This window comes from Symphodus melops (genome assembly GCF_947650265.1).
Source record: "Symphodus melops genome assembly, chromosome: 1".
In the NCBI taxonomy this organism is placed as follows: domain Eukaryota; kingdom Metazoa; phylum Chordata; class Actinopteri; order Labriformes; family Labridae; genus Symphodus; species Symphodus melops.
Genome location: NC_136691.1, coordinates 9166082 through 9183981, shown reverse-complemented (window position 1 = coordinate 9183981; position 17900 = coordinate 9166082). Strand labels below are relative to the sequence as shown.

Below are 17900 nucleotides of genomic sequence, written 5' to 3'. Positions count from 1 at the left end.
ATTTTATGTGAGCATTTTCCGCCATGTATAATTTTCAATTTTCAATCAAGTCCCAATTCCCTGAGTTACATGATTCTAAGCTGAGCTTTTACTCTACTTCCGGTTAGTGTTCATGTTTTTATTGCACCTCAGTCTTAGAGGGTGTGATATTGTTAAACACAGAGCCAAATGATCATATACTGTATAAACTACTGTCTTTTGTTATAGAGGTTAAAATTGCTCTGATGACTTGCACTGTATTTGGACCAGGGGGAAGATTCAGGGAACGTTCAGAGATTTGTGCGTTTCTTTTAAGGTGTGAAAAACCTCTGCGGCCTTCCCGCCAGTCACCAAGGACCGAACTCTCTCTGATCGATCATCAAACAGAAAATATCCTTCTCCCCCCTACTCACTCATCGCCAGAATGTCAATAGCTTCACAACCAGGTGGAGAGGGGTTTTTTTTTATGCATTATCCACTTGACTGAGATTTTGAGTCAATAACAGCATGAGGATGGAGAGGGTTTCTTGCAGCATTGACACATTATTCACTCAACTTGCAAATCCTGTGGTGAGAAGCTCCAATTAGCCGAGAGCGCTGAGTGCACACCTTTTCCTGACTAGACAGAGGTAACAGCTTACCACCTCAAGCCCATATGGCCCCCCACTTCACATAGTGTAATTACAGGCATCTTTGGTATGAGAGGGATGTTATGTGTCTGCATTGGCATAACTGTAAGTTTATGCATGCTTGAGTCAATTTTGAGAGGGGAAGGAAAAGGTGTGGGTTTAACAGAGACAAAGGGAGTTGGGGGGGGGGGCACACGAGCACACACAAAGTCAGATGTGTTACTGAAGGTGTAAAAATCAATGTAGTGCAGGCAGAGCTTTTCCACTCCTGGTGCGGGGTGTGAGATTGCCTTCTGTAGCGTTTAATTACAGCTTTAGCCCCAGACCAGAGGAGTCCCATTGATTTTCCTTTAGTCCCCCCCCAGAGGAGCAGACAAATAGAGAGGCTGGATCTGAGTATGGGGAGCTACACAGGCATAACTCCAAAAGCTACTTCAATGGGGAGAAACAAAGTCCAAACTCTCAGTCCCCAGAGAGAGAGAGAGAGAGAGAGCATAAACGGTGTAAAGAGCCCACAGTGGACACTGGAGACCCCATAACATTTCACACAACTTCAATTTTCCTTTATCTCTCTCTGATAAAATACAACAAAGATGTAATTAAACCTACAACCAGACTACTGAATATTCATGTTGTGCTACTCTTAAACTATGATACCAGAAAAGTATTTACCAAGATTTATTGTTCGAGGACTCCTTGACAACCAGGGCTATAAAATGAACCCTTTTATACAAAAAAATATTGTTGATCATCGGTACTATAAGGGTTAAGATAGGAGCAGAAGGCACAGGTCATGGAGCTTGACTTAAGATATCAGAAGAGGATGTTCCTATTTGATTTGGTGCATAGGGAAGATTGCTGAAACACAGCTAACTACATTAAGCCATGTTTTGAATTAATTGAGATTCTTAAGAGCTACACATCTGCTGACGCTGTCTGAAGGGTGATTTGTCTGTTAAATGAAAAACTCCTCAAGAGTATCTGTTTTATATATGAACTGATTCTGGATGTCAACATAAGACACAACAATTCTGATATTAACAAGATGTAGTAGGGACGAAGAGTCAAGATATATTTGTGTCTCTAACACGGTTTCTGCCATTCCAAAAACAGATTATTTTTTTCATTATCCCAAATAAGAAGTGGCACGCAGTGTTTTCACCGGGAGTGTTGAGTGGTTTCTTTGGAACATTTACATATTTTTTTAAGTATTTCAAGCCTTTCAGGAAAATGTAATTTCACAGACTTTGGATATGTCACTTGATTGATCTTTCTCATACCTTGGAGAAAGTGTCAAAAGTCTCAGTAAAATATACAAGACAGCATTTGAGAACCTTAATGACCGCGAGCTAAACTGACTTAAAAAAAACAGAAGCTGATTTCAGAGGAACCTCCCCATTAACAAGCTTGTTATAAACATCATGAAGTGTAATTGCTTTAATAATAAAGATTTCTTAATATCTACAGTTGAATGTCTGAATGTCTGAAAAACACAAAATGTAAAAAGGGTACGTGTTTTTTTAATTACATTTTTTATTCTCTATTATCATTTATATTTGACATTTTCAAATTGTATTTTAAAAAATGGTAATTACTTCTTATATTTTATTTTATTTAAATACTTGTTATTTTAGTCTTGTTTTTTTTCTTACGCACCTACAGTATACACGAGAGACAAAATTTATTTTGTACTTGGCCATAAAAACTGATTCTGATGCCTCTATGCACATCATGTACTATTACTGTGCCTATAAACTTTTATCTGTCACTGTTAAACTGCAGTGTTCAAATCCTCACTGGTTTTAAGTTCATATAAACCATTACAAAAGATCAAAAATTAAAAAAAAGAAGTATCTTCTAAAGTTTAAAAAAACCCATCACTAAGTAGCAACAACAGGAAGTGCCTAACCTGTATGTTGAGCAGCAGAGAATGGTAGCGGGCTGTGAGCTGTGTGGCAGTAACGCTAACACGACTACTGATGTAGGTCTCCTCCAGAACCTGCTGTGCCAGAGAGGAGAGGCCATCGACTTCTCCTTGCCGTGCGAGCACTGTCTCAAGACATCCCTGTTCAGAAAGGATACGAAGAAAGGTGTAATTTTAGTTTAAAATATGTCGTATTCAAGTGTAAATTAGATTTAGCTGTTTGATGAAAGGGCCAAGCATTGTTTAAAAAAGAAAAGTAGAAAAACAGTAAACGTCATAAACATTGTATTGGGGTCAAGAGGTCTGTATCTGCGTGTGAGTGTGAAGCAAGTGTTTGTGTCCCTCTTAACACAGGGAAGGAAAAAACAGGGACTGTCTGACATTCTGACCCTGGCAGGAAGAGCGCTCCAAAGGGAGGAGACATAGCAGAAATAGCTCCTGTCTCCTGCTGTTTTGTTTAGAATGCATGGTGTGAGTGAAGGTTAAAGTAAGAAAAGTGGTGTCTTGTTGATGCTTCTTAACTTTCACTCTCTGAAGACTGCTGAGTGACTTTGGATTTGCTGTTTTGAGAGCTAACTTTATAAGGCAAATTGAGGGAAAATATGAGTCATAAAGGTTCTGATGATAAATATTTTTCTTAATTCAATGCTGAATAATCCTTCTCTGACCTGGAGTTTCTTTAGCTGAGTCCCTTTTGTGGCTCTGTCTGACCTCCGATGATGTCTGATGTTTGCCACCTTCTCCATCTCCTCCAGCCACTGCGCAAGGCTCAGGAATTTCTGGCCCATCTGCTTCAGCCTGGTCAGTGTGGAGCTCAGCTGGGTCTGAGTCTCCTCCAAGCGGCCTTGGTAGGCCCCCCACTCTCGCTGAGCTGCATCCAGCGCTCGGTCCTCTATTTGAGGTATACCCCAGGGGATAACCCTCTCTCTGCTGCTCAGCACAGAGGAGAGTAACGACTGACCGTTGGAGCAGTGTTCCTGCAGAACCTACAAAAGACGTATAAAAGGTAAGAACACATAAATGGACAGGAAATTCACTTAAAGCGCTAAAAAAAGTGTGAGAGAGCAGTCTGTTCAAGAGAGCAGAGATTCTCGGAAGCTTTTTTCAAACTTCCATTCCTAGTCAATACCTGTAGTTGTTCCAGTGTCTTCTCTAGTGTATCCACGTTTCCTTCGAGGTGGGACAATGAGGCCAGACTGGCCTGTTCTTGCTCCAGCCAGTCCTCAAACACATGTAGTCCCCTCTGATATTCCTGGTGGACCAGCACCAGACCTTTGGCCTTACCGACAGCATTCTGCAAAACAACATGGTAAAGAAATTACCAGGGAGTTAAAGCAGTAACAATGGAGATTTTGCAATCAGAAATAAGTTAAAGTGATTGTTTAAAAACAATTCTACATGTTGGAATGATTTTAAACCAAATGGCATGCCTCTGACTTCAATTATCTGAAAATGAACAGATCTACTGCATGCTAACATTATATCAGAATTAATGATGATTTTGCTTTTTAACCTGTAAATCAGAAAGTTGAGCATTTGTAATGAATCATGTATTATAAATTAATTTCACATAAATAAACAAACACAAGAGCATGCTTCATATTCACATTCTTGCCGGGTAAGGAGTGAAACTATATGTTTCGTGTTCTGTACCTTGGCCTTTTCTTTGAGGGCGTTGTATCTACACTGCAGCTGCTGCACCTCCTGCTGGGTGGTGGAGTGCTCAGACATATCGGACCCCTTTGTGGCGATGGTCTCTAGAGGACTGCTGTGACTCAGAACTTCTTCATAGAGCAGCTAATAAATAAATAAAACACACTGAGTGAAGTACTTGACTGTAAGGATCTTGGTAGGCTAAAAAAAAGAGCAAGACATAAGAATGGATTTCCAAAATACTTGACCAATGAAAGGAGTAAAATATCTGCTTAAACCAATCCTCAAACATGTAAATACAGAAAAGAAAAGAAATAAGAGCTGTAATACCTTTGTCTTTCCCAGGTTAGCGGTCTTGTCTCTCATCTCAGAGTACTGTCTGTCTGAACAGCTGAGTGTCTCTTCCACCCGATCCATCCACAGCACAAACTGACCCACGTCCTCCTGATAGCTGGTCCATTGTGACAAAGCGCCTTCTAACTGACTATAAGAGTGAGAGAAGAAAAACGATGTTAAGACACAGGAAATAAACGTCACACAAAAACACATATATACAAGAAACCATGCGTCTAAATCTAAACGACTCCATAACCGTTTAACCAACAAAAATCCATCAAGTAAAACCAGACAGTTCCTAGTCCCATTTCTCAAATTTTGGACGTATTGGCTGGTTTATGATCACAAACCTTTTACACTGAATGGAGGCAGAAAGTAGGCAGTCCCATGAGTCTTTGAGGTCCTGGATCTGTTTGCGGATCACTGGGACACCCTCGACCGATGTGTTTCTTTGGACTGCTTCTCCTCTAGTCAGGAGCATCTTTAGCTGGATCTCCCTCTCCTGACGTGCAGCCAGTAGGGCCTACAGAAAGAGGTGAACACACAGACATACATCCAAACACGTTTAATTCCCCTTCTACTTCTTTGAAAGAAAGATGGTCTAGAAAACCTGCCTGGTTCCTAGGACATGATTTAATCCGACACACCCTGCACTGGCATCAAACAATGAATTAATCCTCTGTGTCTTGACTTTGTTGTCAAATGAGAAGTCTGCTGAGGTGATGTGGTAACACACAGTGGTTACAGTACAAGAAAACCCTCAACCTAATGTGCAATGTTAATTTATACTAATTAATTCAGCAATGCCCGAATCAAGCTGACATTTATAGCCAAGCACACTAAAGGTTATATTATATATTGTAGATTTGTAGATGATGGAGGCAGTAGCTCAGTCTGTCAGGACCTGGGCTAAGAACCAGAGAGTAGACAGTTCATGTACCAGTGCAATTCAAGATATTTAAGTTGGTCTGGTTGTTGGAGAAGTGCCAGCACACTTCCCAAGCACTGCAGAGTTACCCTTGAGCAAGGCACCAAACCCCGAAACCACTTGTGCGTTCCTTGTACAGCAGTGTGTAGCAGCCCCACTCTGACAACTCTCCACTAATGTATGTTGTTTCCACCCTTGCGTTTGTTTACTTTGCTGTTTGCCGCTACGTCTGTCGTGTAAACTCTATTACATGTCAATGTATTACCAACATGAAGTAGTATTTATTATTTTAACAAAAAAAAGCTACATAAAGCTGTTTTAATTACAAGTGCATTCCAATAAAAATGGTTTATTTCTTTATTGGTCCCAACACCCAACTTGTCCGTTACCTCCAGATGTAACATCCGGTCCTCTAACACGCCCTTTTCTGTCGTGGTGGAGATGCAGGTGCTGAGAACCCTGTGAGCTTCACAAACCCAATCCTGGAGCTCTTTAAGGCCATGAGAGAAGAGGCGGTGTTCCCCTACAATACGTTCAATCCTGGAGGCCTTGTCCTTCGGGGATAAGAGCACAACACAAAGTAATGAAACACATGCCCTCTATATTTCTCCTGCTACTTCTAAGAATCACATCATGACTGAGGAGAAATCTATAAACTCAGTGTACAACAACAGTATCTGTAAATATTTATGTTTGGTAGAATTTATAGTCTCTTCAAGCACACCTCCTGGGACTTTCCAAACACAAAGTATTATGTTTGCAGACGTCCATTAAACATCTTAAACATCTGTCTCACTGTAGAGTGAAGAAAAGGAGAGTTTCAAAAACAATCTACAAGTGGCAATTTTAAATGATTACATTCCTGTTTCCATGTCTGCCAGGGAAGAAGACCTAAAAATAGCACGTCACCGGCTAGCCAGGAAAGGAAATAAATTCATTCATCATTGTATGGGCACTCTCATTGTCCTATGGTTAACGCAAGGTTTTGTTCTATGCTCTATCACATTAATCAGAAGAGTGTGACCAATCTAATGAGATCTTCAAAAAGGTCAGAATCTCAAGCACTGACACATTTCAGCTGTGGCATTTCAAAAGCACTTCAGTGGATAAAAAGGTAAGCTTTTAGGTCTGGGCCTTTTTTTATGTTGATGAGGCTGCATCCATGAGGACCTTTTGGATGTGAAAGACAAATACCTAGTCAGGTGAATTACAACAGATAGTGAAACCTAGTGTAATCCTTTATTTCTACCTCAGTGCATGCTGATCGTAGCAACGATGACTGATGTACCAGATGGAAATAATGCATGAAACTGCTTATCAAAGAGAACAACAGTGCACAACAAGCTCTATACTGTCGTCTTTAGCACATGGAGAACATGAGTCAAGCAAAGCACATTGCAGCACCTTTCAGCATTTCTCTGGCAGACGCACGGACACAAAAAGGGGGTAAGAGGGTACAGATGCGGAAGTAGTATTACCTTTGTTAAGTTGCTGAGAGCTAGGTACTGAGCAGACAGCTGGGACACACGATGGACAAAACCCTTGCCTGCTGCTTGTCCCTCCCAGAGACGATGAGCTCGTTCCCTGAGCCTGCCCAGCTCTGCCTCACGACTGGCCATCTCCTCCAGCACAGACTGGACAAGGATGAAGCAGGAGGAGGAGAAGGAAGTGGAGAAATGAAAAAAAGAAGGCCCAGTTAGATGTGGGTTAGCACAGTTGAAAGAGCAGGGTTCAAAGCGACGGCAGATGAAATGGAGAACATTGGAGAGGTTGTGTGTAAGCACCGTAACATTTTGAGTGGAAGGGAAATTGAAATGAAAAAAAAAATATATGAAAGCAGAGATAGAAAAGGGAGGTGGAGAGGCACAGAGGAGGAATACAAGGTTGTTTAACATCTCACAAAAGCAGACGGGGCAACAGGAGCACATCAAAACACACGGATTAAGAAACGAGTAAAGGAACTCATAAAAGAACAGCATCAGCAATATTTCTCCTATTTTTTAATAGAAATGTGTTTTTTCAGTTGGACATCACAGCACAGACAGGAGACAAGAATGATGAGATTCTTCAAAGAAGGGGGGGGGGGTTATATGTGAAAAGGTAAAGAGGATTTTGCCAACATAGGTGCAGACTCCACAGCCTGCATGTACCGTATTGTACTTGTGGTGCTTTGGGAAGAAATGTAATTGCTTGCAGGGCCAGACAAAAGGCAGTGAGGAGAAGCGCTACAGTAGGCGACTGAGTAAATACAAAAATAGCAACAACGATAAGGGCAGAGCTTTGAGATGGGCTTGATATTTTTTTTTTCTCTTTTGTCAGTTTTATCTTTTAACGCTTTGTGCCTTTCTTTGTTTTTTTTGTCTCAGCCAGACACGGAAGGTGCTGTTATCACATCCTGAAAAGAGCCTTTTAGCCACGCAGCGCTTCAGCTGTGACAGAAGGAGAATTAATTAGATTTCTGGACCATTCCTCTGACTATTGTGTGAAGTCGAGGCTCTATTTTGATCCAGCGGTGCTCGACAAATGTAATTAGGTCCTCCTCTTTTCCCAGCTGATTTGAGATTGCACTTTAGGGATGCATATCTGATGGAGAGCTACAACTATTTAGTGTCCTTGGAAAATCTACTTAATATTCAATTTATGGTGTAATGACAGGCTTTACTTGAGTCAGTTACGGCAGCTAAAAGGCACACTCTCAGTATGATATACTGCAATTTTACAGTACAGTTTACCATGCTGAAGTACTGCAAATATGTTGATTATTAAGGTCTGTGTATAAAACACAATATAAGCCAAGAGGAAGATCCATGAATAGCCACAATAAAGTAGGAGCTGTGATCTTTGAGTGAGAGGAAACAGAAATGTATTAATTAGAAAAACTCAAGACAGAAGAGTCAGACAAGAGAAGAGTTACACAGATGCACCTGTGTAAAAAGAAATTGACAGAGGGATTCACAATACCTGTAGTTTGCTGAGCTCGTGTTTCTTGGCTGGGAGGTCATGTAGTCGAGCACTGCTCTCCTGAACTCTGACCTCTGTGCTGTTCAGCCAGTCCTGCAGAGGCTCAGCACTAGCGTCAAACTCCTTCATCTGGGACTGCAGATTCTGCAAATGAGACACTTGACTTGTCAAATACAACCCCCAAGTTTCACAACATATTCTTGAGCCACTGGAGATCGTCTGGTTTTTCAATTTGTTAACATGTGCCATAGAAATCGCTTACTATAAATTGCACACACATCCTGTTTTCATTTGTTTATGTTTGTTTGTGTTTGCCTGTTCACAGTTATCAGTTATTCATTTACTTATGTTGGCCATTTGTTGGAGGAAGGAAACATTGATATTTGTCCTATATTTCTATTGATGTTTTATATGTGTATATGTGTCTGTATTTCTGGGAGTTGGGTTGGGTGTAAAAACAAGAAGAGAGAGGTTGTGGAAAAAGACTGAAATGAGCTGATTCTGCATTGACTGACAAACCCAGTTTATCAAATAATCTGCTCATTGTAGAACATGAATAAATTCATTCATTGATCAAAGATGAATATCAAATTACTTTCAATATCTGTACATTTTATAGTCCCAGGGGAAAGAAAAAAAGTGTCATTACAAACTGAACTCTGCACTCATTTACAAATCCAAATGAAAGCAGTTAATTCTCGATCAAGCATCACGTCCCTCTGCAGTCCAGATTTGCCTTTTTTGTGAACAAAAAAAAGAGAATATTAACCAACCTTGAGCGCATCTTCCTTCGTCTGCAGGTTACTCATCAGGCTCTTCCAGTCCTCTCTGGCGTTTGCCACCTTGGCCTTGATTCCCTCAACTCTGTCTTTGGACACCACAGCCATCAGCAGCTCCCCACTGGCACCTACTGTACTCAGCCTGGCCTGACCATGCTCCCTGTCACTCAAGAACTCCTGTGGGGATACACAGACGAAGACAAAGGAACTGTGACTATTTAACTCTAAACATAAACACACACACACACACACACACACACACACACACACACACACACACACACACACACACACACACAAACACACACACAGGGAGGAGGGAGGGAGTGAAAGTGAAGGGAGGAGGAAAAAAAAAAGAAAAGGACTGAATAACATTCTCCAACTTGTTTTTGTCTTTCACTTTAAATACAATAGCTAATTGGTAATTGTATGTAGCTCTTCCCTCCATGGCTGACAGATTTTTTTTTTGTGAGTCTGTGAATCTCACTTAACGACAGGAGTAATTAGACAGTCCAGACTCTTTACTTATTCCATAAGCGTAGGCAGAAAGATCCGTCTGACCCAGGGAGGCAATCACAGATAAGGAAAGTAGTTGAGCCTGAAATGTGTGGGTTTAACGTACCTCCTCTATAGCCAGGAAATGTAAGCACACGCACACACACACACACACACACACACACACACACACACACACACACACACACACACACACACACACACACACACACACACACACACACACACACACACACACACACACACACACACACACACACACACACACACACACACACACCCCTCCCTCAGAACTGAGCCGATGACAGTAGCGCAGCAGGGACCACTCCACCATCTGTGCAGTCAGCACATCACTTACACACACCACAGCTTCAGACTCCTTAAACACACACACACCCACTGGTACAGTAGAGCCACACACAAGCATGTAAAGTCTGTCTGTGTTGACTTTCTCTGTCTGCCCTGTTCATTCACAGTCTTCTCTTTTCCACACTTACTACCATTCTCTACCCTCCCAATGTAACTGTATACCACCAATTAAGCGTGACACAATGGATGCCCCCTCTGCCCCTCCCACTCAAGCCCTCCTGGAGGTCAGCCATGTGGAAACATTGTTCCACATTCCTCACCAAGTCAATAATAAATAAAACATGACCGCGCCTCCTCTCTCCTGCTCTGCCATATTCTCTGTGACATTTTCTCTCTCGTCCTCAAAGCAACACCAGAAACTTCTGAAAGGACACCTTACACCTTACGTGACAGGATTCTGGAAAATGATGTCCTCATTGCTTTTCTGATACTCCGACCTTTCTCTTTATGCAACTGTCGATTCAGTTATTTAGCCTTGCTGTGCAGACGCCACAATGAATAAGAACCTCAAACATTGGCACACAATCAAGTTCTTTCCTATATTAGTGAAGAATAATCGTCTTATTATTTGAGCTCAGCTCAGGGCAAGAATTTCAATTCCTTGGTGGGTATGTAGTGGTGGACATGGTCAAGTGCCTGAGAGGTAATTAACCGTCTGGTGCAGAGATGTGGGCATGTCTACCTTAAACGCCAAGCACCCGACTCTTAGCCAAGGGCCCTGGGGTGCTTTTAAGAGACTGTTACACCTGCCAGCTTCTCAGAGAGAGAAACACAGAGATATTTTAAAGAGAATGTCACAGAGACCCCACTGTGGAGCTTTCTCTCATCCCTCTTTTGGCCCTGAGCCCACTTTCAGCTTTTCCCGGCCCATGGAAGGCCCACCCGAGGACACTCAATAGTGGGCATGTCAACACAGACATCCCTTCGAGCAGTCGCCCATTGAAAGCAGATTGCTTCTTCAACTATTGCATCATTTCATTTTATGTAAAGCAATCATTTCTTAGCTGGAAAATGCATCTGAAGACAATTGAAAGCAATCAGTAGCTGGTAATTAGCAACAATAGATTTAAAGTGCACCCGGAAAAACACAGACAAAAAGACTTACATGACAAGAAGATTGTTCATTTAATTCCTTGATTAACCGTTTTTATATGCTACAAAGAATTACACTCCCTTAACTCTACAATTAACTGCTGCTTTCTCTGAAATCTTTGCAGCTTCACTGGAGCTCGTTAATAGCCCTGAGCCTGCAGATATATTTTGGATGGTTAGCCCTCTGACATGAAAGTGAGAATGTGTTTTATTATCCATCCAGCAACACAAGCAAATTATTAAAAATGTGGGTGTTACTCAGAAGGCAGGATTAAATCATTGTCCAATGAAAGTCAAGATATCAATTCTACCTTCTTTTTTATCTCTGAATCATATAAAAATGTGACTCAGTCTGTATATTTGCTGTTCTCTGTCTGGAAGGTGTGTCCTGGGAGAAGTCCAGTTCACAGAAGGTGAGGAACTTGATATTTCCTGAAGCAATAAACTGAATCATAATAATTGAAGGGCAGACTGCACAGCAACGTGCAGAGAAAGAAACAACAAAGGAAGAACTGCAGAAGACGACAGATTTATGTCTAGGATGTGTTCAGGACACAGGATAACGGTACGTTACATCTTAATTAAAGGTATATCTTACTTGGATCCTTTGCAGAGCAGTTGAGGCCTCAGCGACATTTTGCGGCACATCAAAACATTTGGCCGTGCTGATTTTGGCGTTGACCAACCACTGTTGGAAGTCTCTCAGGGCTGCACGAAACCTCTGCTCCAACAACCGCTCCTTATTTTGACACTCCCTGGATGCACGCAGACTGAGACTGTGGGAAAGATAGAGACATTAAGGACTGAGATAAGACGATCACCGGTTGGAATTAACCTTGAATGAATAAAAAAAGAAAGAAAGAATTGGGTTACAACCAGAGAGAGTGATGTGCTTTCTGCTGCCCATCAAAACTATATGTACATCAAAAACTGTACATACTGTGCTCACATTAGGGAGGGAGGAGGGAAGCCTGAGAGAGGAGCAGGACTGGGAAAGGGCCAGGTGGAGAAATGGCAAAATGGGTGAAGTGGAAGCAATGAGTGTCGGGCCAAAGAGGGAGTGTGGGGGATGGGGGTGAGGGGCATTGCTTGGGTGGGGGGTTGAGAGGCAACATATGAGTGGGGTAAGAGTTCACAGGGGTGACAAGATGGAGAAAGGGGGTGACAGATTGATGCTGCAAGAAAAAGCGATGGGAAGGGATGACTACAGGCATAGGGTTACAGCATAGGGGATGCTGTACTCTATAGAGGCATATAGAGACATTTTAGAGGAACTCATCACAATATGAGTATCTTTTATTTTGTTCATACAGTCTTAAAACTATATAGCTGGAAAGATGAAGTGCAGAAATGGTTAATTGTTCTAGCCGTGTGGAGCAAAGAAAAAGGGGACATATTTTACAAAAGTTAGATTTGATTTAAAATGTTATTTTGGGCATGTAAGAAACAAGATGAACCTAGAAACAAACTAAGGCAGATTGACAAAGTAAATAATTATAATCAATAGAAAGAATAACAAAAGAAAAGGTCAAACAATTTGTTACTTCAATATAAACATTTGAGAAGTAGTTGAAAGGAGTATGAACTTAAAGTTTGTTATTATCAAGGCGATTTGTGTTCAGGTCATTTTTCTCTGAGAAACTTCCTTGGTGGCGGCTGTGGCTCAGTGGTGGACTCGGCCATCTCTAAGCCGAAAGATCGCAGGTTTGATCCCCAGATCCTGCATGCACTTCTGATGTTTCCTTGGGCAACACACTAAAGCCCCAAGTGGCTCCCCTTGTGGTGTATGGATGTGTATGAATGGGATTAGTTAACACTAATGGACACTGTGCTCTGACGTCAGTGTGTGAATGGGTCGGTGTGACAGTGTGAAAGAAGAAGTCAGAAGACTAGAAAAGCACTATAACAAGTTTTAAGTCTCTTTACCATTTTTAATGAGTTTTTTATGCTAAAAGCTAAAAGTTATAAAATATTATGATTGACAGCTCTGTTGACGAATGCGGAGCCTGTGGAGTAGAAATGGCAAAAGGAAACAAAACTAATACAATATTTACATTACTTCCGATACAGATATTTTTGCATTTTTTATCAGGAAGTAGTGTTCTGCATGTACACGTAAGGATAGTGACTGCATCATGGTTTAAGCTATACATACTAGTGGTAATATTTAAAAAGAATAACAGGACTGTGATGGGAAATCTATGCCTGTCTCCTGTGAAAATACTTTCTCAGCCGGTCAACCTTGACAGCCATCTTCATTCTATTTTTCCTTTCAGAGCATCGAACAGAGAAAAAATATGAATAAAATGTAAAATATGGCTGTAATGTCTGAGGGTGAGGGTTTAAAATGTCAAAAAAATATATATTGATTGCACATAACACCACTGGTAAAATGTACTTCTTAAATTATTCAAAAAACAAAGAAAACTCTTTTAAAATTGACATTTCCAGGAACCAACATGCTTAACTCTAATTTGCATGAGGCTGAATTAATGCAGATGGTGAAAATGTCAGACAACAGAAGAAAAGGGTCACTGGGTCTCATAAATATCGGGCAGTGGGTGAAGGATAAAGCAAGGGGAGAGTGGATGAAGGAATAAAAAGGGATGACAGCAGGAAAACAAGGTGCGCAGGTGTTTAAGCAAGAGGTGATGTCCAAAGGGAGGCTTGGGAAAAAAAATGTACACAATGTTTTATCAACACACGCAGACACAAGCAGAAAGCACACAAACACCCTTGAGTTTTCAGTGACACGATGAAGGCAGAAAGAAGAAGCACAGTGGGAATAACATGAGAGTGGAAGAGGCTCTTTTTTTGTTCTGCTGTTACTGACTAAACCAGGCATGTGCTATGCAAAGTAGAGATTTCATTTCCTCCTCTCCCTCTTCATGCTTTTCTTTCTGCAGCGCTAAATGCAGGACAGGTGCAAAGAGTACACAGGCCAAGTCGATTATAGACTGAAAGCGAAGTGACTGACAACGGGTGCTGTTCTTTACAAATCGGCAGCCAAACCAATTTTCCCGCCAAAGCATCTCAAACAAGTTGACCTCACTGAGATGCACTGCCAATAAATATTAGTCACACTCACTGGCAATATCTCAAAAATGTCTCAGTTAATATTGCATCTATGTAAATGAAGGAGATGTGTGCACAATTGTGGATGTTCACACTTGTGTTAGCATGTGATAAATGTGTGTGCTTGAGTGCATGAATGTTCTTTTGCATGCACTGCTGTTCTTTTGGGAAGGCTTTTCATGGTGTGCTCACAAACAAGCTCCCAGTGAACACAAGCTAACTCATGGGTTTAAAGCAGGCACTTGGAGGTTTGTTTGAAGACTAAGGCATGCAATGTAGCAGCATGGAATAAAAGACTATCCAAATCGAACTGATTTCCTTCTAATCACTCTCGACCTTGCATAAAATAAAATAAAAGGAAGGGGCACAAACACAAGAGACAAGCAGAGGTGAGGGGAAGGTAGTTAAATGTCGCGTAGCAACTGGTGGCTCTGCTGCTCTCTGTCATCTTTCACTTCCGTCTAGCTGAGGAAAACACACACACACATGCTTTGTGAGCAGAGATGGCCACACACATATAAAGCCACCTACTCCTCTTACACAAATAAGCTTGTAAAACGGAGCCCTAATCCTTCCCACTCACACATGGAAGAGGTGTTTGTGGGGAAATCTCTGCCCTCAATCTCAATCTAGTTTTTCTTGGATACATTTGCTGTGTTATGGAGTGACTATGGCACTGTGTAATATACTGGATTGTGTGCAATATTTAATCAACTGATATGCAAAATACCTTTGCACAACACTTAGAACAAAGCTCTGCAGTATGGTTGAATTTTTTTTTAATCAAAATTAGGGATGTGAAAAAATTATATCAAAGTCCTGATACTTGCAATTTCTCTCACTGGTCAGTAATAAATGACTCCTTACAGTGGTGCTTATGTCATGTTTGAAGGTAAAATAAATAAATATATCAATGACTGAATTGTGAATTATTACAGCACGCCATGCATTATATCGAATCTTAGCTTGAGTTGCTGTACATTGCAATACACCTCAATCAGAATTACATTAAATAGAGATATTCAGAGTCAATATCATGATACAGTAAATAGATGCAAAAGTCATCACAATGATCCTAATTGAAGCCAAAGAAAAAGTGCAATTATGCAAATGAGATGTGTTCTGATGTTTCACATAGAATCAAGAATGTAATTGGACAAGTAAACACTTTTGATCTCAAACAAATGTCAACCACTTTTGTCATAATAGTTTTAAGCTATCATCCAGACTTTGACTGCTAATCTTCTAAATCAGAACATTTCACAAACACGCTCCTGTAAAGCAGAAAGATTCCTCTCACCTGTTGTGCTGTTTGATGAGCGCTGTGACCCGGTCGGATTGTGAGCCCAGGTCTCTGGAGTATCGTACCAGATCGTTCAGTTGGCCTTTCAACTTCTCTGCCATCGGCTCGGCACTCTGTAAGCCTTCCAGTATGTCCTAAACAACACAAAAAAAAAAACCACACACCAGCTGTCAGTGTGTGTGTGTGTGGTTGTGTCAAGGAAAGACAAGCACCCAGCGAATCTGTATGACACCCTTCACTAAGTGCACTCACATTCCTATTCACACCCTGGCTCGGTCCTTCTCACTCTTCTCACATTCATACGCACATACACGCTCTGACACATACTCACAGTGCTGCTCGTACAATAGCATTTCTGTTCTTCACGGAGTGTGGCAGGAAGGAGCTGAGGATAATATTTTCCCGCTCTCCTCAGCGTGCCTCACATTCTGCACTCACACAGTCATGAAATCTTGTCCCATGAAATATGTACAAGCTCTCCCTCTCTCTGTGATTCTCACCCGCTCGCTCTCTTTCTGACGTATGACCAGTAAGCAACCCTCCCTCTCTCTCTCTCTCTCTCTCTCTCTCTCTCTGTGCTCTCCTGCACCCGTTGCTCTCCTCTCACTCTTCTCCTTCCCTCCTCCTATTCTTCCAATACTTTATCTTCCCTCGTCTCTCCCTCTTCCTCCTCCCACTACCACTTGCACTCATTCTCTCTCACACATTTTACCTCCCTCTCTCACTCTCTCACACTCTCTCCCAGTGGAATTCAGCTGTCAGCCCTCGCAGATGCAGGACTGGTTGGAAATGCACACAAATGAGTGCGTAACGAAAACAAGGCTGGATACAGGAAAAGGGCTGGAGGAGGAGGAGCGGAGGAGGGGGAAAAAGACTCCTCCTATGATCTTTGACAGCCCCAAATTGAGGGAAACGGGAGAAAGGCATGGCTGGGAGGGAGTTTGAGGGTGGACATGCTGCCTTGGCTTTGACAATACAGAGAAATTGTCACAGTATAAACATCCTGTGGATGTTAGAAACAGAGCAGCAGGGGAGGTGAGGAGCGAGAGCATCTAAGAAACAACCCCTGCAGTCCAGACAGACATCCCTATACAATTCAGTTTAAACATGTCAGAGTACAGAAAGGGTAAAGGGGACGGAACTGAACGGAGGAATGTTTGGGCGGGAGAGATAGTGGGAAATAATGGCAAAAAAAATTAAAGGGGGAGGGGTCTAGCGGACAGAAGGAAAGAGAAAAACAAGGGAAATTGACGGGATTGTAGCTGTCACTTGTTCATCATCCCAGTAAAGCTGATTTACAAACTAATCTTTTTTTAGGATTAACAAATAGAATGGATAATTACTGACAGAGAAAGCTTGGCTGAATGCAGACAATATATGTCTGCACAGTCTGTGTGTGTGTGTATGTTAGTGTGTGGGTATTAAACCATGCCAATCATTTTCTCTGAAATTAAAAAAGTACAGTACAAGCCTCACACATTTTCTACACATTGACAGTTTGCCAACCTAAATTCCAGCTGAATCGAAGAGTTTTTCATTATCTACCATTTTTAAATAAACCCTCACGAGCAGTTAAAAACTGAAAATTTAAGACATTATGCTGCCATTCATTTTAATCCCATGCTACTATACCTTTGCCAGCTGCCATCCATCCACTGCTTCTTCACCGTTGCTCCGCCCCTCAGCTTTAATCAGCTCCTGGCTCCACCCCTTTAGCCGTCCATCAAGTTCTTTCAACTCTTCCTCAAGGCGGGCGGTGAGGCGGTCATACTCTTCCTCTGATGCAGCAGCAGAAGCTAGGGCCCCTTCCAGGCCATCCCTGGCCCTCAGGGCAGCCCCCTCCCACTGCTCCAGAGCCTGCGACAGCGCCCCCAACTGGCGGTCCATGGCTTCGCAGCCACCCGCTGCCGTGTGTTCTGCCGTGGACGCGGCACTCCGACGCACACGAGTCAAGCGCTCTCGACCCTCCAGGAGACGACTCTCAACACGCTCCTGAAAAGACAGAGGGGTGGAAAGACACCAAAGTTGCTACGGAAACTGTGGCTACGGAAACCGCATCTACGGATGCAGTGGATTCTATTTAAAGCTGCAAACATAGATGTCATCCTGCTTTTCCATCCCCTTCTATTGCTTATCATCTTGATTCAAACCACAGCACAGTTGTGATACACTACTGTATCATCAAAAGATAAACAACATGTATGCTAATATTTTGAGACAGATGTAATACTGCAAAGGTTAGTCTATTTGGTCTTGTCTCTGATTGGCAGGACATCTGTAGCTGGTGTTTTAAAATGTATGATTTCAATTGACCCTGATGCACTGATTGCCTTGTTCGGTTGTTACAAAGCTACTC

General features: G+C 41.9%; 1 protein-coding gene across 2 annotated transcripts in view; it reads right to left on the bottom strand.

Annotated features, from left to right (window-relative positions):
• The window catches only part of syne1a (spectrin repeat containing, nuclear envelope 1a), a 286238-nt gene that overhangs the window by 217470 nt on the left and 50868 nt on the right, over window positions 1–17900 (bottom strand). For both annotated transcript variants that reach the window (XM_079360699.1, XM_079360700.1), the window contains exons 55-67: window positions 17177–17536; window positions 15542–15678; window positions 11765–11942; window positions 9184–9366; window positions 8411–8554; window positions 6928–7083; window positions 5839–6003; window positions 4872–5044; window positions 4516–4669; window positions 4186–4329; window positions 3662–3826; window positions 3201–3518; window positions 2518–2673 (exon numbers count right to left, since the gene is read on the bottom strand). In XM_079360699.1, the coding sequence (XP_079216825.1) occupies window positions 2518–2673; window positions 3201–3518; window positions 3662–3826; window positions 4186–4329; window positions 4516–4669; window positions 4872–5044; window positions 5839–6003; window positions 6928–7083; window positions 8411–8554; window positions 9184–9366; window positions 11765–11942; window positions 15542–15678; window positions 17177–17536 (2433 nt within the window). The remainder of the gene's footprint in view (window positions 1–2517; window positions 2674–3200; window positions 3519–3661; window positions 3827–4185; window positions 4330–4515; window positions 4670–4871; window positions 5045–5838; window positions 6004–6927; window positions 7084–8410; window positions 8555–9183; window positions 9367–11764; window positions 11943–15541; window positions 15679–17176; window positions 17537–17900) is intronic.